The following is a 27,602-nucleotide window of genomic DNA, read 5'->3' on the forward strand; positions in this document are numbered from 1 at the left end:
TCTATCCACAGTAAAACATGTCCTATATCAACATAACCTGAAAGGCCGCTCAGCAAGGAAGAAGCCACTGCTCCAAAACCGCCATAAAAAAGACAGACTACGGTTTACAACTGCACATGGGGACAAAGATCGTACTTTTTGGAGAAATGTCCTCTGGTCTGATGAAACAAAAATAGAACTGTTTGGCCATAGTGACCATCGTTATGTTTGGAGGAAAATGGGGGATGCTTGCAAGCCAAAGAACATAATCCCAACAGTGAAGCACGGGGGTGGCAGCATCATGTTGTGAGGGTGCTTTGCTGCAGGAGGGACTGGTGCACTTCACAAAATAGATGACATAATGAGGATGGAAAAGTATGTGGATATATTGAAGCAACATCTCAAGACAGCCAGGAAATTAAAGCTTGGTCGCAAATATGTCTTCCAAATGGATAATGACACCAAGCATACTTACAAAGTTGTGAAAAAATGGCTTAAGAACAACAAAGTCAAAGTATTGGAGTGTCCATCACAAAGCCCTGACCTCAATCCTATAGAAACTTTGTAGACAGAAGTGAAAAAGTGTGTGCGAGCAAGGAGGCCTACAAACCTGACACCAGGAGGAATGGGCCAAAATTCACCCAACTTATTGTGGGAAGCTTGTGGAAGGCTACCCAAAATGTTTGACCCAAGTTGAAAAATTTAAAGGCAATGCTACCAAATACTAATTGAGTGTATGTAAACTTCTGACTCACTGGGAATGTGATGAAAGAAATAAAAGCTTAAATAAATCATCCTCTCTATTATTCTGACATTTCACATTCACATTCTTAAAATAAGGCGGTGATCCTAACTGACCTAAGACAGGAATTTTTTACGAGGAAATAATGTCAGGAATCATGAAACTGAGTTTAAATGTACTTGGCTAAGGTGTATGTAAACTTCTGACTTCAATTGTACATACTGTTACGATTTACTAGGAGTGGTGGGTGGAATCAGGCGCAGAGAGCAGGGTTCAGTAGATTGTCAAATTTATTCTCCGGCGCATCAAAACGTTCACACCAACACACAGGGCGCATACAATTTACCAGCCCAAACAAGAGGACCAAAATAGTCCGGAGAATACATACACGAAAAAACCACCATACAACAGAGTAACAAAAAACAAGCCCGCACAAATACCCAGCGGGCCTAATGCCCTTAAATAGCCTACAAACAAACACTAACTCAAAACAGGTGTACCCAATTACCCAATAAACAGAAACAAACGGAAAGGGAATCGATAGCAGCTAATAGGCCGGCAACGACGACCGCCGAGCGCCGCCCGAACAGGAAGAGGCACCATCTTCGGTGAGATTCGTGACACATACCTATACACAGACACACACACACCATATGCACATGATGCCTCTCACACTAATTTCCTGCTTGCTCAAACCTCTCAATGTTTAAGTTTAGGCATTAATTCAGAATGGTTAAGGAAAGGGAGCCCATCCGCCAACCCCACCTCACTAGCCAACCACAACCCTACTTGATGATAATAGCGTGCACTGTTGCCCCTAGTGCCCGGTTTTGAAAGCATCTCCTGGACACACGTTGAATAACCCCTTGGATCTCGAGTTACCTGACTGCTCCTCCATCCCAATCTCTCGTTCTGCCCTTTTCTCTCTCCCTCCCCTCTGGTTAATCTATCAGACTGATGTCTTCTCTCTCTCCAAACACACTGGTGATGCACAGATAGCATGGGCTGGTTATCAGGGATATTGAGACCTTGTGTGTGTGCTCGATCGCACACATGTATGTAGACCTTTGACGCCTTCCTTGAGACATTTCCCTGATAAACCTTAGTCTTCTATCTCCCGTGGTGCTGCCAGTCTCTCTCTCCAGCTCCAGTGATCGACCATGTCCAGATGAGACACTGGTTTTAACTGGAAGTATTGGAGATAACACAGTTACACACAAATGTGTGAACACACACACGCTCCCCATCTCAAACAGACACACGGAAGAGTGTTGATAAGGCAGACTTGCCTGTCTGCCTGTGCATACTATAGATTAGACGTAGATATAGGTGACATAGAGAGGTTGGGTGGATGTTGAAGCATGGCACGCAGATAAGAGGGCACAACCAAATATATTCCCCCTCAGGAGACTGAAAAGATTTGGCATGGGTCCTCATATCCTCAAAAGCTTCTACAACTGCACCATCGAGAGCATCCTGACCGGTTGCATCACTGCCTGGTATGGCAACTGCTCGGCCTCCGACCGCAAGGCACTACAGAGGGTAGTGCGTACAGCCCAGTACATCACTGGGGCCAAGCTTCCTGCCATCCAGGACCTCTATACCAGGCATTGTCAGAGGAAGGCCCTAAAACTGTAAAAGACTCCAGCCACCCCAGTCATACTGTATTAAAAATAAAAACAGAAATACCTTATTTACATAAGTATTCAGACCCTTTGCTATGAGACTCGAAATTGAGTTCAGCTGCATCCTGTTTCCATTGATCATTCTTGTAGAAATATCTCATCTTGACTGCAGTCCACCTGTGGTAAATTCAATAGATTCAGCATGATTTGGAAAGGCACACACCTGTCTATATATGGTACCACAGTTGACAGTGCATGTCAGAGCAAAAACCAATTCATGAGGTCGAAGGAATTGTCCATAAAGCTCAGAGACAGGATTGTGTCAAGGCGCAGATCTGGGGAAGGATTCCAAAAGCATTGAAGGTCCGCAAGAACACAGTGGCCTCCATCATTCTTAAATGGAAGAAGTTTGCAATCACCAAGACTCTTCCTAGAGCTGTCCGCCCGCCCAAATTGTGCAATCGAGGGAGAAGGGCCTTGGTCAGGGAGATGACCAAGAACCTGACAGAGTTCCTCTGTGGAGATGGGACAAACTTCCAGAAGGACAACCACCTCTGTAGCACTCCACCTATCAGGCCTTTATGGTAGAGTGGCCAGAATGAAGCAACGCTTCAGTAAAAGGCACATGACAGCCCATTTGCTAAAAGCCTAAAGAACTCTGACCATGAGAAACAAGATTCTCTGGTCTGATGAAACCAAGATTGAACTCTTTGGCCTGAATGCCAAGCGTCACATCTGGAGGAAACCAGACACCGCTCATCAGCTGGCCTATACTATCCCACTGTGAAGCATGGTGGTGGTAGCACACAGCCAGACTTGAACCTGATCGAACATCTCTGGAGAGACCTGACAATAGCTGTGCAGTGATGCTCCCCATCCAACCTGACAGAGCTTGAGAGGATCTGCAGAGAAGAATGGGAGAAACTCCCCAAATACAGGTTTGCCAAGCTTGTAGCGTCATACCCAAGAAGACTTGAGGCTGTAATCGCTGCCAAAGGTGCTTCAACAAAGTACTGAGTAAAGGGTCTGAATACTTCAATGTAATATTTAAGTTGGGTTTAAAAAATGTTTAAAAAAGAATGTTGGAAAAACCTGTTTTTGCTTTGTCATTATGGGGTATTGTGTATAGATTGATGAGGTTAAAAAAACAATTTAATCCATTTTAGAATAAGGCTGTAACGTAACATGTGGAGGGAGGGTTGTGTGTGATGTTTTGATATAGTCGGTGTCCCAGCGTCTCCGTTTCCCCTTTGACCTTCAAGCAGGCGAAGACATGCGCATCCACACACACACACACACATGTGCACACACACACATGTGCACACACACACACACACATGTGCACACACACACACACACACACACACACACACACACACACACACACACACACACACACACACACACACACACACACACACACACACACACACACACACACACACACGTGCACAGACACACACCCACACACACACACACGCACACATGTGCACCCACACCCACACACACACATGTGCACCCACACAGACACACACACACACACACACACACGTGCACCCACACACACAATCACTTTGCCATGCATCTGTTAGTAGAAAACTAGACATGGCAGGTAGCCTAGTGATTAGAGCGTTGGTCCAGTAACTGAAAGGTTGCTGGATCGAATCCCTTAGCTGACAAGGTACAAATCTGTCGTTCTGCCCCTGAACATGGGCCGTCATTGTAAATAAGAATTGGTTCTTAACTGACTTGCCTAGTTAAATAAAGGTTCAATAAAACATTTAAAAAAAACATCAATCACTGATCCACTGGGGTTGTGTTTACAGACCGTGCTGCTCAAACACACACATACACACACACACACACACGCATACATACACACACCATGATCAATGGACTGTGATTATCTCTATTTGGTTTGGCGGCAGATTGTGGAAGGGAGAGTGGAAAGACAAGAGTGTGAAAGACTAAGTGCTTTAATGGGACTGAGAGGGAGATGTTGAGGGAGATAGATAGAGGATGAGAGGGAGATGTTGCGGGAGATGGATATGGGATGCGAGGGAGAAAGATGGGGACTAGAGGGAGATGATAGGGGATGAGAGGGAGATGTTGCGGGAGATGGATAGGGGATGAGAGGGAGATGTTAAATGAGATAGATAGGGATGAGAGGGAGATGTTGAATGATAGATAGTGGATGAGAGGGAGATGTGGAGGGAGATGGATAGTGAATGAGAGAGAGATGTTGAGGGAGATTGAGAGGGAGATGTTGAATGAGATAGATAGGGGATGAGATGATGTTGAATGAGATAGATAGGGGATGAGATGATATTGAATGAGAGATAGTGGATGAGAGGGAGATGGATAGTGGATGAGAGGGAGATGGATAGTGGATGAGAGGGAGATGGATAGTGGATGAGAGGGAGATGGATAGTGGATGAGAGGGAGATGGATAGTGGATGAGAGGGAGATGGATAGTGGATGAGAGGGAGATGGATAGTGGGTGAGAGGGAGATGGATAGTGGGTGAGAGGGAGATGGATAGTGGGTGAGAGGGAGATGCATAGTGGGTGAGATTGAGATATTGAGGGAGATAGATAGTGGATGAGAGGGAGATGTTGAATGAGAGAGGGGATGAGAGGGAGATGTATAGTGGATGAGAGGGAGATGGATAGTGGATGAGAGGGAGATGGATAGTGGATGAGGGGGAGATGGATAGTGGATGAGAGGGAGATGGATAGTGGATGAGAGGGAGATGGATAGTGGATGAGAGGGAGGTGGATGAGAGGGAGATTTTGAGGGAGATGAGGGATGAGAGGGAGATAGATAGGGGATGAGAGGGAGATAGATAGGGGATGAGAGGGAGATAGATAGGGGATGAGAGGGATATTTTGAGGGAGATAGATAGGGGATGAGAGTGAGATAGATAAGGGATGAGAGTGAGATAGATAGGGGATGAGGGAGATGTTGAGGATGAGAGAGAGATGTTGAGGATGAGAGGAAGATGTTGAGGGAGATAGTGGATGAGAGGGAGATGTTGAGGGAGATGGATAGTGGATGAGAGGGAGATGTTGAGAGAATAGATAGTGGATGAGAAGGAGATGTTGAGAGAATAGATTGTGGATGAGAGGGAGATAGGTAGTGGGTGAGAGGGAGATAGGTAGTGGGTGAGAGGGAGATGGATAGTGGGTGAGAGGGAGATAGATAGTGGATGAGAGAGATGTTGAGGGAGATAGATAGTGGATGAGAGAGATGTTGAGGATGAGAGGGAGATGTTGAGGGAGATAGAAAGTGGGAGAGAGAATTAGAGGAAAAAAATAATTAAGGAAAGAGAAGTTGCAAGGGAGGCGTGACTGACAGAGAGAAAGTGAAAGAGGGAGAGTAAGAGTGACAGGGAGAGCGAGAGTGACAGAGAGCGGCAGAGTGAGAGAGGATAGTGGAGTGACCTTCTGCCAGGTACTTACTAACGAGCCGACGGGAACGTCTCCGCCCTGCCATTACCCAGGTCACTTCACTCCTAGTACCGGCCAATCAGCAGAGAGACCTACCTCTGCCCCTTGTCCCTTTAGAACATTGTAGCTGAAACTCACTGCTGTCTACTGTATCAGCTAGAACTGACTGGTAATAGGCACCATTTTAGATTGTGTAACTGTGAGAAAGACTTCTGATTTTGCTAAGCTAGTTTTCATAATTGTGTGGGTGTGAGTGTGTGCGGGTGGGGGGTCTGACTGATTTAAGGTTTTGATTACACACCCATTAGGTGTCAAAGGCCCTGGGGTGTTGAGACTACCCCACTGCTGAAACAGATCCTGGCTAGCATTTTCAAGTTCGGATACAAAACGTGCTCAGAGTAAACTACCTGCTACTCAGGCCCAGAATCTAATATGCATATTAATAGTAGATTTGGATAGAAAACACTCTGAAGTTTCTAAAACTGTTTGAATGATGTCTGTGAGTATAGAAGAACTCTTATGGCAGGCGAAAACCTGAGACAAATCCAACCAGGAAGTGGGAAATCTGAGGTTTGTAGTTTTTCAACTCATTGCCTATCGAATATACAGTGTCTATGGGGTCATATTGCACTTCCTAAGGCTTCCACTAGATGATAACAGTCTTTAGAACGTTGTTTCAGGCTTCTAGTGTGAAGGGGGAGAGAATGAGAGCTGTTTCAACCAGAGGTCTGACAGAAGGCTGGATAGTGCGCGCCCGTGAGAGCGACCTGCGTTCCATTGCATTTCTTAAGGAATTCTCCTGTTGGGACATTATTGAAGATTTATGTTAAAAAGAGATTGATTCTATACATTGTTTGACATGTTTGTACAAACTGTAATATAACTTTTTGAACTTTTCGTATGAATTTTCGCCTGGACTTGGATTTGTGAACTAAACGCGCTAACAAAAGGAGATATTTGGACATAAATGGTGGACTTTATTGAACAAAACAAAAATGTATTGTGGAACTGGGATTCCTTAAGGTGCATTCTGATGAAGATCATCAAAGATAAGTGAATATTTGTAATGCTATTTCTACCTTTTACTGACTCCACAACATGGTGGTTATCTGTATGGCTTGTTTTTGTGTCTGAGTGCCGTACTCAGATTATTGCATGGTTTGCTTTTTCCGAAAAGCTTTTTTGAAATCTGACACAGCAGTTGCATAAAGGAGAAGTATATCTATAATTCTGTGCATAACACTTGTATCTTTTATCAAAGTTTATGTTGCCGGATGTTTTTCGAGGCACAACATTACTGAACATAACCCGCCAATGTAAACAGACTTTTGGATATAAATATGAACTTTATCGAACAAAACATACATGTATTGTGTAACATGAAGTCCTATGAGTGCCATCTGATGAAGATCATCAAAAGTTAGTGATTAATTCGATCTCTTTCTGCTTTTTGTGACTCCTCTCTTTGGCTGGTAAATGGCTGTATGTGTTCTTTCTGACTAGGCTCTGACCTAACATAATCATATGGTGTGCTTTCGCTGTAAAGCTTTTTTGAAATCAGACACGATGGGTAGATTAACAAGAAGTGTAGCTTTAATTTGGTTTATTGCAAGTTGAATATTTCTAAAATATAGTTTTGAATTTCACGCTCTGCCTTTTCAGCGGATGTTGTCGAAGCGGAACCCCTAGCCTAACAAGTTTTAACCAACTGTATGCTAACTCCAACACACACAGAGACTGGCCCAGGCGCTAACGAATGCTAACTCCAATGCCCAGACTGGTCCAGGCTAACACGCTAACCAACGCTAACTCCACCACTCACAAACACTGGTCCAGGCTAAAGTGCTAACGAATGCTAACTCCAACACTCACAGACTGGTCCAGGCTAAGGTGCTAACCAACACTACCATCACCACTCACCAACACTTTCCCAGGCTAATGCTAACCAACACAAAGTCCACCACACTCTCTCTCCTCCACTGTTAAGGAATTCACTTTGCATATCCCTCTTCATACCTGATTGGTACAGACATGGCTCAATGACAGCTGACCTATCCTGTCAGAGTGCTGTGAGTTGTGAGTGATTCCCGATGCCCCTGATTAGGTGTGTCCTGCTGGGGCCCAGATAATAAATGCAATTTTGCGTGTGTGTATATGTGTGAGTTTATATATATATATATATGTGTGTGTGTGTGTGTGTGTGTGTGTGTGTGTGTGTGTGTGTGTGTGTGTGTGTGTGTGTGTGTGTGTGTGTGTGTGTGTGTGTGAGTTTATGCATGGTGTATGTGTGTGTGTGTGTGTGAGTTTATGCATGGTCTGTGTGTGTGTGTCTTTTGTGTCTTCAGAAAGTATTAATACCCCTTGACTTTTTCTCCATTTTGTTGTCTTTATTAAATGGAGATTGTTTTGTCACGGGCCTACCGGTACACATAATAGCTCATAATGTCAAAGTGGAGTTACACTACCGCTCAACAGTTTGGGGTCACTTAGAAATGTCCTAGCCTTTTAAAACTTAGAAATGTCCCTAGTCTTTTAAAATGATAAACTTGGATTAGCTAACACAATGTGCCATTGGAGCACAGGAGTTATGGTTGCTGATAATGGGCCTCTGTACTCCTATGTAGATATTCCATAACAAATCTTCCGTTTCCTGTATTTCTGATCAATTTGATGTTATTTTAGTGGACAAAAAATGAACTTTTCTTTCAAAAACAAGGACATTTCTAAGTGACCCCAAACTTTTGAATGGTAGTGTATGTTTTCTAAATGTTTTACAAATGAATGAAAAATGAAAAGCTGAAATGTAATGTGTCAGGAAGTATTCAACCTCTTTGTTATGGTCAGCCTCAATACGTTCAGTAGTAAAAATGTGCTTAACAAATCACATAATAAGTTGCATGGACTCACTCTGTGTACAATAATAGTGTTTAACATTATTTTTGAATGTCTGCCTCAGCTCGGCCACTCTCCATATTTTCAAGCATAGTTGCGGCTGTTCATGTTATGGGTATGCTTGTAATCGTTAAGGACGGGGGATTTGTCCAGATAAAATATTTACAAAATGGAGCTAAGCACAGGCCAAATCCTAGAGGAAAACCTGGTGGAGTCTGCTTTCCACCAGACACTAGGAGATTAATTCACCTTTTAGCAGGACAATAACCTAAAACGCGAGGCCAACTTTCCACTGGAGTTGCTTACCAAGAAGACCGTGAATGTTCCTGAATGGCCTAGCTGAAAATCTATGGCAAGACCTGAAAATGGTTGTCTAGCAATGATCAGCAACCACTTTGACAGACCTTGAAGAAGTTTGAAAAGAATAATGGGCAAATATTGCACAATCCAGGTGTGGAAAGCTCTTAGAGACTCGCCCAGAAAGACTCACAGCTGTAATCGCTGCCAAGATGCTTCTACAAAGTATTGACTCGGGTGTGAATACTAATGTAAATCAGATATTTATGTGTTTCATTTTCAATACATTTGCTAAAATATCAACATGTTTTCACTTTGTCATTATGTGGTATTGTGTTTAGATGGATGAGAAAAATAAATACAGTATGTCATTTATTTTGAATTCAGGCCGTAACACAACAAAATGTGGAATAAGTGAAGGGGTATGAATACTTCCCGAATGCACTGTATGTTCTGGTTACGGCCTTTTGCTGTGGCATTTCCTGCTTTGTATGGCTGTGTTGCTAAGGCAACCCCTTTGGATTTGGAAACTAAATGACTTTAAGCACGCCGAGAGGAAAGGTTGTTTAAAAATGCACTTTATTAAGGAGAATCAACTCAAACGATACTCAAGTGAATTTTACCTCCTTTACGTTGATAAAAAATCTGTACTTAATTATTGAAATATACTGACAGGACATATAACCATTAAACTCATTTGAATAATGATGTTTCCTTCCCCTGATACAACGTTACAAAATGAAGTGTGTGCAAATGGCAATAATGAACATGCCATCAAAATATTATTTTACCTCCCATGTGCTGTTTTCCATTCATTAGTGTAGATGATGTCTTTCTACTCCCTCCCTTGTTCCCAGAGAGGCTTTGCACACACACGCGAACATGGACACGCACACACACACTTCCAGCTCCATCAATTTACCCTGGAATCTCCCAACCTGCACTAGGCCCAATTAGAATAATGACTATCCATACATTAACACACAATTCCTCACTCACACCTGGTGTCTGCTGGAAATAATGGGTTTCACCATTGGGCATGACATTGAAAGCATAACACACTGTACACACAGGTGGATACACACACACACACACACACACACACACTAACACACATTCTCTCACTCTCTCTCACACGCACATATACACTCTCTCTCTCGCTTTCAATTCAAGGGGCTTTATTGGCATGGGAAACATATGTTTACATTGCCAAAGCAATTGAAATGGATCAACAAAAGTGAATTAAACAATAAAAAGTGAACAGTAAAATGTACACTCATACAAGTGCCAAAATAATAGATATTTCAAATGTCATGTCTATATACAGTGTTGTAACAATGTGAAAATAGTTCAAGTAAAAAAGAGAAAATAAATCAACATAAATATGGGTTGTAATTACAATTGTGTTTGTTCTTCACTGGTTGCCCTTTCCTTGTGGCAACAGGTCACAAATCTTGCTTCCCCCAGTAAATATGGTAGTTTATCAAAATTGGATTTGTTTTCGAATTCTTTGTGGATCTGTGAAATCTGAGGGAAATATGTGTCTCTAATATGGTCATACATTGGGTAGGAGGTTAGGAAGTGCAGCTCAGTTTCTACCTCATTTTGTGGGCAGTATGCACATACTGTGGGGCAAAAAAGTATTTAGTCAGCCACCAATTGTGCAAGTTCTCCCACTTAAAAAGATGAGAGGCCTGTAATTTTCATCATAGGTACACTTCAGCTATGACAGACAAAATGAGAAAAAAAATACAGAAAATCACATTTTTAGTTTTTTTTAATGAATTTATTTGCAAATTATGGTGGAAAATAAGTATTTGGTCAATAACACAAGTTTATCTCTATACTTTGTTGGCAATGACAGAGGTCAAACGTTTTCTGTAAGTCTACACAAGTTTTTATTTTTTATTTTTTTTACCTTTATTTTACTAGGCAAGTCAGCAAGAACAAATTCTTATTTTCAATGACGGCCTAGGAACAGTGGGATAACTGCCTGTTCAGGGGCAGAACGACAGAACGACCTTGTCAGCTCGGGGATTCGAACTTGCAACCTTTCGGTTACTAGTCCAACGTTCTAACCACTAGGCTACCCTGCCGCCCCAGTTTTCACACACTGTTATTTTGGCCCATTCCTCCATGCTCTAGAGCAGTGATGTTTTGGGGCTGTTGCTGGGCAACACGGACTTTCAACTCCCTCCAAAGATTTTCTATGGGGTTGAGATCTGGAGACTGGCTAGGCCACTCCAGGACCTTGAAATGCTTCTTACGAAGCCACTCCTTCGTTGCCTGGGCAGTGTATTTGGGATCATTGTCATGCTAAAAGACCCAGCCATGTTTCAACTTCAATGCCCTTGCTGATGGAAGGAGGTTTTCACTCAAAATCTTACGATACATGGCCCCATTCATTATTTCCTTTACACAGATCAGTCGTCCTGGTGCCTTTGCAGAAAAACAGCCCCAAATCATGATGTTTCCACCCCCATGCTTCACAGTAGGTATGGTGTTCTTTGGATGCAACTCAGCATTCTTTGTCCTCCAAACACGACGAGTTGAGTTTTTACCAAAAAGTTATATTTTGGTTTCGTCTGACCATATGACATTCTCCCAATCTTCTTCTGGATCATCCAAATGCTCTCTATCAAACTTCAGACGGGCCTGGACATGTACTGGCTTAAGCAGTGGGACACGTCTGGCACTGCAGGATTTGAGTCCCTGGCGGCGTAGTGTGCTACTGATGGTAGGCTTTGTTACTTTGGTCCCAGCTCTCTGCAGGTCATTCACTAGGTCCCCCCCATGTGGTTCTGGGATTTTTGCTCACCATTCTTGTGAACATTTTGACCCCACGGGGTGAGATTTTGCGTGGAGCCCCAGATCGAGGGAGATTATCAGTGGTCTTCTATGTCTTCCATTTCCTAATAATTGCTCCCTCAGTTGATTTCTTCAAACTAAGCTGCTTACCTATTGCAGATTCAGTCTTCCCAGCCTGCTGCAGGTCTACAATTTTGTTTCTGGTGTCCTTTGACAGCTCTTTGTTCTTGGCCATAGTGGAGCTTGGAGTGTGACTGTTTGAGGTTGTGGACAGGTGTCTTTTATACTGATAACAAGTTCAAACAGGTGCCATTAATACAGGTAACGAGTGGAGGACAGAGGAGCCTCTTAAAGAAGAAGTTACAGGTCTGTGAGAGCCAGAAATGTTGCTTGTTTGTAGGTGACCAAATACTTATTTTCCACCATAATTTGCAAATAAATTCATTAAAAATCCTACAATGTGATTTTCTGGATTTTCTTTCTCATTTTGTCTGTCATAGTTGAAGTGTACCTATGATGGAAATTACAGTCCTCTCTCATATTTTTAAGTAGGAGAACTTGCACAATTGGTGGCTGACGAAATACTTGTTTTGCCCCACTGTAGCCTGTCTTCTCTTGAGAGCCAGGTCTGCTTACGGTGGCCTTTCTCAATAGCAAGGCTATGCTCACTGAGACTGTACATAGTCAAAGATGTCCTTAATTTTGGGTCAGTCACAGCGGTCAGGTATTCTGCCACTGTGTAGTCTCTGTTTAGGGCCAATTAGCCTTCTAGTTTGCTCTGTTCTCTCAATTCAATTTCAAATCTCCCGGTCTCTCTCTCTGTACACCTCACTCCAGTGTGAAAAAGGGGTTTGCCTAATGAGCATGACATTAACACACACACACACACACACACACACACACACACACACACACACACACACACACACACACACACACACACACACACACACACACACACACACACACACACACACACACACACACACACACACACACACACACACACACACACACACACACACACACACACACACACACACACACACACACACACACACACACACACACACAAACAACTAAATGAGTCGTTTGTGTCAGGTGGGGGAGATAAATAATATAAGAGGGAGTGTTGCTCCTACTCCCTCTCTTTCTCATGTTCCCTGATCTGAAACCTGGTATTCCATGTGGAACAGTAACTTTACAAGCGAGCTGACGTAGAGTGTGTGTTTCTCCGTGATTGTGTGTGCGAGTGTTTTTGTGTGTGCTCTGAACAGGCGTGGAGTGTTTATTAACCGTCCAATTGTCAGGCATGACATGTTCATTAGCTGGCCTTGCATTGTGAACACTGAGACCCTTGAGAGGTGTGTCCTAGGTCTTAATGAACCAGGAGGGAGGGAGGGAGGGAGGGGGAGAAAAGGGAGAGGGAGAGCAAGAGAAAGAGAAGGGGCGAATGGGGCAAGAAAGTTGGAGAAGAGTGTAGCATCACACTCTTTCACTTCAATGACTCCAACCAAACGCTTCCTGTAGTTGTTGATCAGTCTCTCACGTCACTGTGGAGGAATTTTGGTTGACTCATGCATGCAGAACTGCTGTAACTCAGTGACATTTGTGGGTTTTCAAGCATGAACTGCTCAAATAAAATAAATAGGCCATTCCAAAACTTCAAATGTTTATTTTTAGCCATTTTCATGTGACTTGATTGTTTGTTTTGTATCATTGTCTTGCTGCATGACCCAGCTGCACTTCAGCTTCAGCTCACAGACAGATGTCCTGACATTCTCCTGTAGAATTCTCTGATACACAGCAGAATTCATGGTTCTTTCTATTAAAGCAAGTTATGTAGGTCCAGAGGCAGCAAAGCATCCCCAAACCATCACACTACCACCACCATGCTTGACCGTTGGTATAAGGTTCTTACTGTGGAATGCAGTGTTTGGTTTTCGCCAGGCATAATGGGACCCATGTTGACCAAAAAGTTATGCTTTTGAATCATCCGTCCATAGAACATTCTTCCAAGAGTATTGATGCTCATCCAAGTGCTTCCGGGTACTTTTTGGCAATCTTGAGTCAACTTTTTGGATGAGATGGGTTTTTTGTAAAGTCAGGTTCCCTTTATCTAATAATATGTTTTAGTTGAAGATCAGATAACATTCAGTATCGAAAATATGCAAAAATAGAGAAAATCAGAAAGGTGGCAAATAGTTTTTCACGGCACTGTACATTCTGTCAGCATCTCCCTATGTATTACCATGCTACCTGACACTGCCCTGTCACCGTACTCTGACTATTCCCTATTGGCCTCAAGTGAAACTATCTCATTCCCCATTGGCCCTGTACGCCGCCTGTCACTCTGATCACTTCTCGTTGATGTATTGCAACCTAACTCTCTATAGGATAGTGATGCTTCTGTTGTGTTCCCCTTTGGCCCACTGTCCACTGGTAGAAAGGGATGTCTTTGGAAGACATCCATCGCTGTCTTTGTCTCTCCCCGTCAACCTCTACCCGTCGCTTTGTCTATGTGTCACTGTCCCAGAACTTTTAGTCCCCTGATGTGGCGTTGTCTTAACCACCTGCCACATCGACCCCTTCCTTTTACTCTCAGTACGGAAACCTTGAGTTCTTGCAGACACACTGGCCTGCGTTTTGTGTATAAGATGTGAGTGTGAACAGTAATCTAGAGCAGCAGTAGTTATTCTGCTGGCTGTAAATGGTGTGTTGTGTAAAGCGTCTGTATCCATGTCTGCATTACAGCTTTCACTCTCTCACTACAATTGTTTTCCTCTGGAATTTCAAGTGTGTGTGTGTGTGTGTGTGTGTGTGTGTGTGTGTGTGTGTAGGTGTTGTACAGTTATTGTGAAGTCATGCAAACACTCCTTGAAAAATACACACACACACACACACACACACACACACACACACACACACACACACACACACACACACACACACACACACACACACACACAGGCTAATGAGTGTGTCATGAGACCTGGACCTCTGTGCTGATGTGAGAGGAAGTGGAGATAATCCTCACTTAATAATTCCTGTGTTCTTTTCCAAGAGTACTGCTCCTCCAGTGCACAGCTCACGGGGTACTTTCACATGTCCCTCTATATTGAACAAAAAACATATTGGAATTCTCAGCGTCACACCAGTGAATCGCAGCACGGTACTGAATTCTTATGTGGCAAAAGTTACACACACAATCACAATACTTAGCCACATCTGCTAACATTGCCTTTGTTCTCCTCTCTTGCGGTCTCCATCTCTCCCTCCAGCCCAAACAGCGGACCTCCCTCTCCTCCTCCCTGGATGTCCAGAACCAGAGGCCAGTCAACCACAGCTGTGATCCCTCTGAGGTGAGCTCGTCCCTGGGCTACGCCAGCTTCAGCACCAGCCCCCCTGCCAGCCCGCCAGTCAGCCCCAACCAGGACTCACCTGGCTCCAACAACGACTGCCCCCCCACAGGTACCCAGGGGCAGATTTTGGACATAGCATGACTTGTAGAGAATGAGGGATCATGTCAGCTACACTTAGATAGCTTTTGTAGCTTTTAATTGGACAAATACTGGAAACAGCCAATTAGCCCCTATGAAATTGTCTTTTCCCTAGAGATTTTCACTCTTTTTGGGAATTTTTATCCATCTTCTTCCTTCCTATTCCCTTTGCGTGTAGTGGATCTGGAAGTTTCCATCTGGACACAATTTTCTAGTCTTTATTTAATTTATTCGCATTTGACCTCTAGGCCTTTTTCACTTTTTCTCTCTGGCGTCCTCATTCACGGAGACCTTGAAGGGCGAGGGAGGGATGACACCTCGGCGATAGATTGATTCTGTCTGGCTTTTGTGACACCTGAAATCAGCCAGAGGTAACTCAGCTGTAGATAAGGTCTGGATCAGTGACGTTCTTCATGCAATATCATTCTCTGGTCCTACCATCTTACATAGGTGTCATCCAAAGTCAAACCGACCTCTGCCCTCTATCCACCTCTTGCAGGTGTTCTTGTAGATCTGAGAGGAATGGAAAGATGTAACGTAAGAAATATTGAACCAACCTCACCTTGCCCTCCAACTGGTGGGAATGTAGTGTTATTGTTTAGTCCTGTCCAGTCGTTTCAGATCTACTGTACACAAACAGTGCTGTGTGTGTGTGTGTGTGTGTGTGTGTGTGTGTGTGTGTGTGTGTGTGTGTGTGTGTGTGTGTGTGTGTGTGTGTGTGTGTGTGTGTGTGTGTGTGTGTGTGTGTGCGCGTGTGTGTGTGCGTGCGTGTGCATGTGCGTGCGTGTGTGATGTTGCTTTCAATAGCAGCTCAAACATAGAACATGTGAGAATGATTAATAGCCATTGAATTCTACCGTGCAAATACTGTATACTATGCTTCATAGGGAAATAATGCACGCTCTAGAATGCCCTTCAAGCCAATCAGAAACAAGTATTCAACAATGCTATGGGACAGAATGAGCTCATGTAATAAGCTAACCTCACCTGAGTTTAATAGACCATCCTCAGGTGTAGTATTTAGTTATCAATAGAACCAAGACACTCCCACTTCAAAGCACCCGCTGAAAGTCTTGCAACACACACACACACAGACACTTAACACCCTTCCCCCCGGCCGTGGGCAACGGCGTTTAGCCTGTGTGTGTGACTTTATTCTCTATTTCCTGTGTGTCGCAGTGATGATTACCAGGTGACGTGGCTGTCACCCACCCACATCTCAACAGAGAGGAGACAGGGGGAGAGATAAGGAGAGGTGACTAGAGGAGAGAGTAGAAGAGAGGAGAACAGTATGTCCTTCTCTTTCTCCATAGTTGTATTCAGAGAGAGAGAGACCATGATCAAGTGTGTGTATGTGTTTATATTTTTGTATGTGAAACAGAGGTGATTATCAGGCGCGTGTGTGTATCATGTCTCATTTGGTTATTTATGAAGAAGCAGATCAGAGGCTAGCTGCACATCCCTGGCTGTGACCCCACTCTCCCATGGTGTCTCAGGGGACATGCCATTTCCATTTCACACCCCACACTCATACAGGTTACCCAGTTGTACATGCAGTTAAAGGTGCAATATACAGAAATCACTCTGTCATTTCCTGGTTGCAAAAATGTGAATAGTTCACCTACTACCCGTTTATGTGACAAAACAAGCAATGCTGAGAGGGTGTAGAGAAGCATTGTATCGTGTAAACCACTGTGAAATATATTTTCAATAACCAAAAATATTTTATTTTCAGGTTGTTTGAAGCCGAAATTAAAAGACGCAAAATGAAAACTTATGAATGGGAAGCATAGAAATAGAACAGATCAACCACTTTTTAGATTTGCTTTCAATTTTGTTGATTTATTTTTCATTTAATCTTTATTTAACGAGGCAAGTCCATTAAGAACAAATTCTTATTTACAATGACGGCCTACCCAGGGAGCAGTGGGTTAACTACCTTGTTCAGGGGCAGATCAACAGATTTGTACCTTGTCAGCTTGGTGATTTGATCTAGCAACCTTTCGGTTACTGGCCCAACACTCTAAACCCATTCAATGAGAATGACAGATCTATAACTAACATTTCTATGTGAATTTGGTCGGGTTGCCCAAAAAGTGACACATTGCAGCTTTAAGCAGAACAAATTTAAGCCACCTTTTATTACCACAGATACAGTCACATACACTTGCACACACATACGAATGTGTAAACATGTGCGCGCACACACTCCATTTCCACTATTCAACAGACACCAGCAAACTTGGCTGGCACATCAAATCTGATACATCACAACGCGCCACCAGAGAAACAACTGTCTATCTCATTCTCTCTCTCGTCCTCTCTTTCACCAGCGTCCCTCTATCCGTCAACAGCCCCCAGGTCCAACTCCAGGAATAGATCTGTGCCCATTTTCCTTCTTTTTTTATGAATGTTCCTCCTCTCCCCTCCTGCTCTCTATTTATTAGCTTTATAAGGTCCCTTGTGTTGTTGCCGTGGCAACAGCAAGCACATGAGGCTTATACATTTACAGCTGGATACATCAAGTGGAGAGTGAGAGATGGAGAGAGATCGGGGAAGCGAGAGAGGAGGGGAGCATTATCGAAGAGTAGAGAGGGAAAAAGTGAAAGAGAATGAAAAAATAGGGAGTATGAGGAGAGAGATTGTGAGAAAAAGAGAAACTACAGAAGAAGTGGGAGGGAAGGGGGAGAGAGAAAGCCAGAGTGAGACAGAGGTAAATACATTTTTCCGCCCAACCGTAAAATGTCTCCTTCCTACCTTCCTGCCTCCATCCCTCTCTCATTTTTCAAAAGCTCTCCTGTGCTAGCCAAACAGCGGCTCAACGCTGGATCAACACTGACCAAACATTTACACAACGTCCCCTGTGCTACAGGGTAGGTGTAAGCCACCTGCGTGGGTGGGCGGCAGAAAGCTGGCTATTTATAGCTGGAGTAGCATTAGCATCTGTAGGTGGTAGAGTGGATGTTTCAGAAGAACCTTTATGTAACGTTTTGCTAGTTTTGCTGTGGCAGGCAGAGATGTTCCCTCTGGCATGTCAACACTGCAGTACCATTCCAGCAGCAGGTGACTGCAGCAGCCTTAGTGTGTGTGTGCGCTTTCCTGTGTAAGCCTGGACTTGTTTTCTTTTGACAGAAGGACAACAGTAACATACGGTACAGCAGTGGTCTTAAACCTCATTTACTTATCTTTTTTCCACCACAATGTCAGGTAAACAGGATGTAAATCAACTGTGTACACAGGAAGTGCTGTAATGTAAATATGAAGTCTACAGCAGTGTGGTTGATTGCTGTCTTATTTTAGAACACCTACAACTGCCCCTCCTTCTTTCTTAAAGATTCCTTCCTTCAATTCTTATGCCCTTCCTTGAGTTAATCACACACACACACACACACACACACACACACACACACACACACACACACACACACACACACACACACACACACACACACACACACACACACACACACACACACACACACACACACACACACACACACACACACACACACACACACACACACACACACAAATTCAGCAACCACACACACAAGCACAGAAACACATGTCCGTGGCCCCACTCTCCGAGGGTGTCTCGGGGGAGTTGGGATACGCAAAAAACACATTTCCATTTCACACCTCGCACTCGTACAGGTTACCCAGTTCTACATGCAGCGAAACAGGACAAATAAATATAAGAAGTCACAGGGGCAGCAGGGACTCCAAAGACCACCATTAATCCTGGACACACACCATCAGCCTTTTGGTCCCTTGTGGCTCTTTTATCCTCTGTGCGTGTGTGTATTTGTACCAATGAGTATGTGTGTTCGTGCATGTAGGTGAGTGACTCCTCCATCTTGGCCTGTACACCATGTTCTGAACAGACCGGAATAGACCAGTGTTTTATGGGACTTTGATTGTCCTCACTTATATTCAATTATATGACTGCCCCTCCAATTGTCACCACACTCTACCTCTGTCTGCTGTGTGGCTACGTGTAGAAAATCACACATTGTACACCTCCTTTGAATGAGGCAGTCAATTCAAGGTACACTTTACAAGATGACATCATCACAGACAACAGACCAGAACATCAGCAGAATGAAAATCTGACCAAGACTGACGCTATTGGCTTTCTCCAATAGGGGCGTATGTCAACGAGGAAGATGGGTGTGAATTCTGTGGATGTGAGTGAGCACCAAGGAAGAGAGAGCCTCCAGCTAGCACCAAGGAAGAGAGAGCCCTCAGCTAGCACCAAGGAAGAGAGACCCCTCAGCTAGCACCAAGGAAGAGAGACCCCCCAGCTAGCACCAAGGAAGAGAGAGCCCCCAGCTAGCACCAAGGAAGAGAGAGCCCCCAGCTAGCACCAAGGAAGAGAGAGCCCCCAGCTAGCACCAAGGAAGAGAGAGCCCCAGCTAGCACCAAGGAAGAGAGAGCCCCCAGCTAGCACCAAGGAAGAGAGAGCCCCCAGCTAGCACCAAGGAAGAGAGAGCCCCCAGCTAGCACCAAGGAAGAGAGAGCCCCCAGCTAGCACCAAGGAAGAGAGACCCTCCAGCTAGCACCAAGGAAGAGAGAGCCCCCAGCTAGCACCAAGGAAGAGAGAGCCCCCAGCTAGCACCAAGGAAGAGAGAGCCCCAGCTAGCACCAAGGAAGAGAGAGCCCCCAGCTAGCACCAAGGAAGAGAGACCCTCCAGCTAGCACCAAGGAAGAGAGACCCTCCAGCTAGCACCAAGGAAGAGAGACCCTCCAGCTAGCACCAAGGAAGAGAGACCCTCCAGCTAGCACCAAGGAAGAGAGACCCTCCAGCTAGCACCAAGGAAGAGAGACCCTCCAGCTAGCACCAAGGAAGAGAGACCCTCCAGCTAGCACCAAGTAAGAGAGACCCTCCAGCTAGCACCAAGGAAGAGAGAGCCCCCAGCTAGCACCAAGGAAGAGAGACCCTCCAGCTAGCACCAAGGAAGAGAGAGCCCCCAGCTAGCACCAAGGAAGAGAGAGCCCCCAGCTAGCACAAAGGAAGAGAGAGCCCCCAGCTAGCACCAAGGAAGAGAGAGCCCCCAGCTAGCACAAAGGAAGAGAGACCCTCCAGCTAGCACCAAGGAAGAGAGAGCCCCCAGCTAGCACCAAGGAAGAGAGAGCCCCCAGCTAGCACCAAGGAAGAGAGAGCCCCCAGCTAGCACCAAGGAAGAGAGACCCTCCAGCTAGCACCAAGGAAGAGAGAGCCCCCAGCTAGCACCAAGGAAGAGAGAGCCCCCAGCTAGCACCAAGGAAGAGAGACCCTCCAGCTAGCACCAAGGAAGAGAGACCCTCCAGCTAGCACCAAGGAAGAGAGAGCCCCCAGCTAGCACCAAGGAAGAGAGACCCTCCAGCTAGCACCAAGGAAGAGAGAGCCCCCAGCTAGCACCAAGGAAGAGAGACCCTCCAGCTAGCACCAAGGAAGAGAGAGCCCCCAGCTAGCACCAAGGAAGAGAGACCCTCCAGTTAGCACCAAGGAAGAGAGACCCTCCAGCTAGCACCAAGGAAGAGAGACCCTCCAGTTAGCACCAAGGAAGAGAGACCCTCCAGCTAGCACCAAGGAAGAGAGACCCTTCAGCTAGCACCAAGGAAGAGAGACCCTCCAGCTAGCACCAAGGAAGAGAGACCCTCCAGCTAGCACCAAGGAAGAGAGACCCTCCAGCTAGCACCAAGGAAGAGAGACCCTCCAGCTAGCACCAAGGAAGAGAGACCCTCCAGCTAGCACCAAGGAAGAGAGACCCCCCAGCTAGCACCAAGGCAGTAATAAAGCAGTGCTGTTATCTCCCACTGAGATTCTAATGAAGAGTTTTATTAAAGAGAACCAGACCCTTTTTGATCACACGTTCTCTCTAAAGAAACGCTTGTTTTGTCAAGCTGCGCTTCCCGCACCGTTTTCTGCTCTGTCCATGATTTTGTAATTAGAATAAGCAGGGTTCTGATTGGTCTATAGCATGTGTGTGTATTTGGTGCTGTTGTACGGATTCATTCTTTCCTAGACTCTAACTGACCTGCCTGTCTGCCCCTCATTTAAACATCTCATTTTGATTTACATTTGGTTGAGTTGTCAACTAAGGTGAATTACACGTGAAATCAACAAGAAGAATTCACCATGTCATTGGATTTAGGTTGAAAGTTAGGTGAAAAAAAGAGGATGTTCTCTTACGTTGATGCCGCTTTGTGAAACCAATCAGTTTTCCACATTGATTCAATGTCATCACATTGAATTGTTTTTGTTGAAATGATGTGGAAACAGCGTTGAGTCAACCAGTTTTTGCCTAATGGCTCTCTTCTTCTTCCCTCTATCTTTCTCTCCCACATGTATTGAGGAACAAAAGAGGACTCCTCTGTCGTTCTCTCTCTTTTGTCTCTCTGTAATCTTCCTCTGAGGTCTCTTTATGGACTGACTGACTCCAAGTTATGGTGACTCATGTCTAGAGCCTCTGACAGTTGAACAGAATAGAGGGCAGTTCAGTAGAGTAGAGAGGAATGGAACTTTTCCACAGAGGACCAACCCCTTCACACATCTCAAACCATCAGGCAACGCAAGAGGTTCTCTATGCTAATCAACGCATGGCTAACCAACGCATGGCTAACCAACGCATGGCAAACCAACGCATGGCAAACCAACGCATGGCTAACCAACGCATGGCAAACCAACGCATGGCAAACCAACGCATGGCAAACCAACGCATGGCAAACCAACGCATGGCAAACCAACGCATGGCAAACCAACGCATGGCTAACCAACGCATGGCTAACCAACGCATGGCTAACCAACGCATGGCTAATCAACGCATGGCTAACCAACGCATGGCTAACCAACGCATGGCTAACCAACGCATGGCTAACCAACGCATGGCAAACCAACGCATGGCAAACCAACGCATGGCAAACCAACGCATGGCTAACCAACGCATGGCAAACCAACGCATGGCTAACCAACGCATGGCAAACCAACGCATGGCTAACCAGCGCATGGTTAATCAACGCATGGCTAACCAGCGCATGGCTAACCATCGCATGGCTAATCAACGCATGGCAAACCAACGCATGGCAAACCAACGCATGGCTAACCAACGCATGGCAAACCAACGCATGGCTAACCAACGCATGGCTAACCAACGCATGGCTAACCAACGCATGGCAAACCAACGCATGGCTAACCAACGCATGGCTAACCAACGCATGGCAAACCAACGCATGGCTAACCAACGCATGGCTAACCAACGCATGGCTAACCAAAGCATGGCTTACCAAAGCATGGCTAACCAACGCATGGCAAAGATCTTGTAGAGAAAAACAACAGTCGTTGAACTGCACTAACTCAAATATATTTGGGTAGATATGTATAGAACACAATAGTATAGAACAAAACAGTGTATGGCCGGACAGGGCAGGTTAAGGTAGAAAAGCAGTCCGTCAGTGACAGCCCCACATTCCTCTATGATGTTGTGGTACACACAGCTCTCCCCCTGAGGCACTGTCAGCGGATGGCCGGGTCCAGCATTGTCATTAAGAGACTCCACTGATAACCTTTAAACCACCAATGGGAAGGCACTGCACAGAACCCACACATATTATCTTGAGTTTGAGTTTATTTTTTATTTTTACAGGGACAGTGCACATTAATCAACGTTTCAGTAAAAGTGCCGGTTTCAGCCAGCCGGCTAATTTTCAACCGCAGTCCCTGGGCAGGTTATTAAAAACAATTACAATATAGACAATAGCAACATAGGACAAGCAAGACATAGCATACAGACAGAGCAACATAGGACAAGCAAGACGTAGCATACAGACAGAGCAACATAGAACCAAAATTCATAAAAGCAACAAAGTGTTTCCACACCTCACAAGCTACAGACAACAGACAACATGGAAAGCGGCAACACACAGCTAGGGACCATGTTCACAAATCTGATTGACCTTTAGCCATGTCTTCAAGCATTTTGTGAAAGTGTGATATGTGGTGCAGTTATGTGTGTCTGATGGCAGTGTATTCCAGACATGGGAAGCTCTCACAGAGAATGCAGATTTACTAAAGGTGCTTTTCCTTAGGGGAACTATACAGTCACCTCTCATGGCAGACCTTGTGGATCTGCTGCCATATGTCTGGGTTTTCTGTTTAACAAAAATGTTGAGTGGAGGGGGAGCCAGGCCATTAAGGATCTTGAATACAAGACATGCGTCGGTGTATTGTACAAGATTTTCCCAACTCAAGAGCTCATGCTTTCTAAGGATGTGACAATGATGATGGCTATTGGGATTCCTATCAAGCACTTTGAGAGCCTGTTTGTAGACAGACTGAATAGGTTTTAATGTTGTACAGCAAGCTTGGGCCCAACTAGTCAAGCAGTATGTTAAGTGGGGGAGTATCATAGATTTGAAGTACAGTTTTGCTACCTCTGTAGTCAAACAATTTCGTATAAATCGGAAATGAGCTAGGTTGAATTTAGTTATTTGAATGACCTTTTTCACATGCTTTTTAAAAGAGAGGTTGGAATCAAGTATCAAGTCTTCAGGGCACACACACATTCCCATAGGCATGTACAGGGTCTTCAGAAAGTATTCACACCTTGATTTTAAAAAAAAATTCTGTGTTACAGCCTGGTTTTAAAATTAATTTGAATTTAGATTTTTTTGGTCATTGGCCTACACACAATATCCCATAATGTCAAAGTGGAATTATGTTTTTCAAAATGTTTTACAAATTAATAAAAATTTGAAAAAATGAAATATAATATATAATAGTATTCAACCTCTTTGTTATGGTCAGCCTAAATAAGTTCAGGAGTAAAATTGTACTTAACAAGTCACATATGAAGTTGCATTGACTCACTCTGTGTACAATAATAGTGTTTAACATGATTTGTGAATGTCTACCTCAGCTCTGTACCCCACACATACAATTATCTGTAAGGTCCCTCAGTCAAGCAGTGAATTTCAAACACAGATTCTACCACAAAGACCAAGGCGGCTTTCCAATGCCTCGCAACCTATTGGTAAATATGTCCAAAAAAACAACAGAAATTGAATATCCCTTTGAGCATGATATTAATTACACTTTGGGGGCTGTATCAATACACCCAGTCACTGCAAAGATGCAGGCGTCCATCCTAACTCAGTTTCCGGAGAGGAAGGAAACCACTCAGGGATTTCACCATGAGGCCAATGGTGACTTTAAAACAGTTAGAGGTTAATGGCTGTGATAGGAGGACTGAGGATGGATCAACAACATTGTAGTTACTCCACAATACCAACCTAATTGACAGAGTGAAAAGAATGAAGCCTGTACAGAATAAAATATTCCAAAACATGCATCCTGTTTGCAACAAGGCATTAAGTAATACTGCAAAAACGCTCAATTTTTTCAAGCATAGTGGTGGGTGCTTCATGTTATGGGTATGATTGTAATCATTAACAATGGGGGAGTTTTCTGGATGAAACAGAATGGAGATAAGTGCAGGCAAAACCTGTTTCAGTCTGCTTTCCACCAGATACTGGGAGATTAATTCACCTTTCAGCAGGACGATAACCTAAGCCACAAGGCCAAATCTACACTTTTGCTTAGTTACTTACCAAAAAGAAAGTGAATGTTCCTGAGTGGCCAAGTTACAAATGTTGACTTAAATCTTCTGAAAATCTATCGAGAGACTTAAAAATGGTTGTCTAGCAATGATCGGCAACCAATTTAACAGTGATTGAATAATTTTGAAAATAATGTTGCACAATCCAGATGTGGAAAGCTCTTAGAGCTGTAATCGCTGCCAAAGGTGCTTCTACAAAGTATTGACTCAGGGGTGTGAATACTTACGTAAATGAGATGTTTCTGTATTTAATTGTCAATACATTTTCTAAAATAAAAAAAATCAATGTTTTTACTTTGTCATTATGTGCTATTTTATTTAATCCATTTTGAATTCAGGCTGTAACACAACAAAATGTGGAATAAGTCAAGGGGAATGAATACTTTCTGAAGGCGCTGTATACAATGTACATACTGTATTCTAGTCATATAACACTGGTCATTTTAATGATGTTTACATACAAACAACGCCTTTAAATGTGTATGTGTGTATAAGGTTGAAGTCAAAGTTTATATACTGTCACGTTCGATGAAAGGATCAGACCAAGACGCAGCGTGGTATTCGTACATTCTCTTTATTAAAAGAATGAACACCGAACAAACTAACAAAATAACAAACGAAACGTGAAGCTATACAATATAGTGCAGACAGGCAACTACGCATAGTCAAGATCCCACACCAGAAAGTGGGAAAAGGGGCTACCTAAATATAATCCTCAAGCAGAGACAACGATAAACAGCTGTCTCTGATCAGGCCAACATAGATATACAAAAGCCCCGAGACATACACAAAATTAGAGTACCCACCCTAGTCCGTGGATCGTTGTCGGAGGAACCGGACCGTGGTTCATCGACGGAGACTCAGAACTGGGAAACACCTGCTGGAGGATCTGGACTGCAGCTCGTCGCTGGAGACCCCGGACTGGGGACCGTCGCTGGAGACCGTCGCCGGAGACCCCGGACTGGGGACCGTAGCCGGAGACCCCGGACTGGGGACCGTCGCCGGAGACCCCGGACTGGGGACCGTCGCCGGAGGCCCCGGACTGGGGACCGTCGCCGGAGGCCCCGGACTGGGGACCGTCGCCGGAGGCCCCGGACTGGGGACCGTCGCCGGAGGCCCCGGACTGGGGACCGTCGCCGGAGGCCCCGGACTGGGGACCGTCGCCGGAGGCCCCGGACTGGGGACCGTCGCCGGAGGCCCCGGAAGCTCTGGACTGTGGAGGCGCACTGGAGGTCTGATGCGTGGGACCGGTAGAGGTGGCTGATGACACGAACCTCAGGGCAAGTGCAGGGAAGAGGCGCAGGACGTACTGGACTGTGGATGCGCACTGGAGACCTGATGCGTGGGACATGTACAGGTTGAACCGGGCTGATGACACGCACCTTAGGGAGACCTGGAGCGTAGAGACGGCACAATGCGACTCACTGGGCTGTGAAGGCGTACTGGCGATACAGTACGTAGAGCGGGCGCAGGATATCCTGGTCCGAAGAGGTGTACTGGAGACCAGGAGCGCTGAGCCGGCACAACCCGTCCTGGCTGGATGCCCACTCTAGCGCGGCAAATGCGGGAGCTGGAACAGAGCGCACCCAGCTATGAATGCGCACTGGAGACTGTGCCTGACCAGTCACACGCTCCCCACGGTAAGCACGAGGAGTTGGCTCAGGTCTAAACCCTACCTCCGCCAATCTCCCTGTCTCCCTATATATATATATATATATATATACGTATACATATACATATATATACATACACATACACATACACATACACATACACACACACAGTGGGGCAAAAAAGTATTTAGTCAGCCACCAATTGTGCAAGTTCTCCCACTTAAAAATATGTAAATGTAAAAAGATGAGAGAGGCCTGTAGTTTTCATCATAGGTACACTTCAACTATGACAGACAAAATGAGAAAATAAAATCTAGAAAATCACATTGTAGGATTTTTTTATGAATTTATTTGCAAATTATGGTGGAAAATAAGTATTTGGTCACCTTCAAACAAGCAAGATTTCTGGCTCTCACAGACCTGTAACTTCTTCTTTAAGAGGCTCCTCTGTCTTCCACTCGTTACCTGTATTAATGGCACCTGTTTGAACTTGTTATCAGTATAAAAGACACCTGTCCACAACCTCAAACAGTCACACTCCAGACACCACTATGGCCAAGACCAAAGAGCTGTCAAAGGACACCAGAAACAAAATTGTAGACCTGCACCAGGCTGGGAAGACTGAATCTGCAATAGGTAAGCAGCTTGGTTTGAAGTTTGAAATCAACTGTGGGAGCAATTATTAGGAAATGGAAGACCACTGATAATCTCCCTCGATCTGGGGCTCCACGCAAGATCTCACCCCGTGGGGTCAAAATGATCACAAGAATGGTGAGCAAAAATCCCAGAACCACACGGGGGGACCTAGTGAATGATCTGCAGAGAGCTGGGACCAAAGTAACAAAGCCTACCATCAGTAGCACACTACGCCGCCAGGGACTCAAATCCTGCAGTGCCAGACGTGTCCCCTTGCTTAAGCCAGTACATGTCCAGGCACGGCTGAAGTTTGCTAGAGAGCATTTGGATGATCCAGAAGAAGATTTGGAGAATGTCATATGGTCAGATGAAACCAAAATTGAACTTTTTGGTAAAAACTCAACTCATTGTGTTTGGAGGACAAAGAATGCTGAGTTGCATCCAAAAAACACCATACCTACTGTGA

The 27,602-nt window shown here is 44.7% G+C and overlaps 1 protein-coding gene across 1 annotated transcript in view; it reads left to right on the top strand.

Moving 5' to 3' along the window:
- Window positions 1-27,602, top strand: part of LOC118370769 (ankyrin repeat and sterile alpha motif domain-containing protein 1B-like) — a 495,760-nt gene that overhangs the window by 298,016 nt on the left and 170,142 nt on the right. The window contains 1 exon segment of the mRNA XM_052492534.1: window positions 15,073-15,262. Coding sequence (XP_052348494.1) covers window positions 15,073-15,262 — 190 coding nt within the window.

Source organism: Oncorhynchus keta, chromosome 33, assembly GCF_023373465.1.
Source record: "Oncorhynchus keta strain PuntledgeMale-10-30-2019 chromosome 33, Oket_V2, whole genome shotgun sequence".
NCBI classification, from domain to species: Eukaryota; Metazoa; Chordata; class Actinopteri; order Salmoniformes; family Salmonidae; genus Oncorhynchus; species Oncorhynchus keta.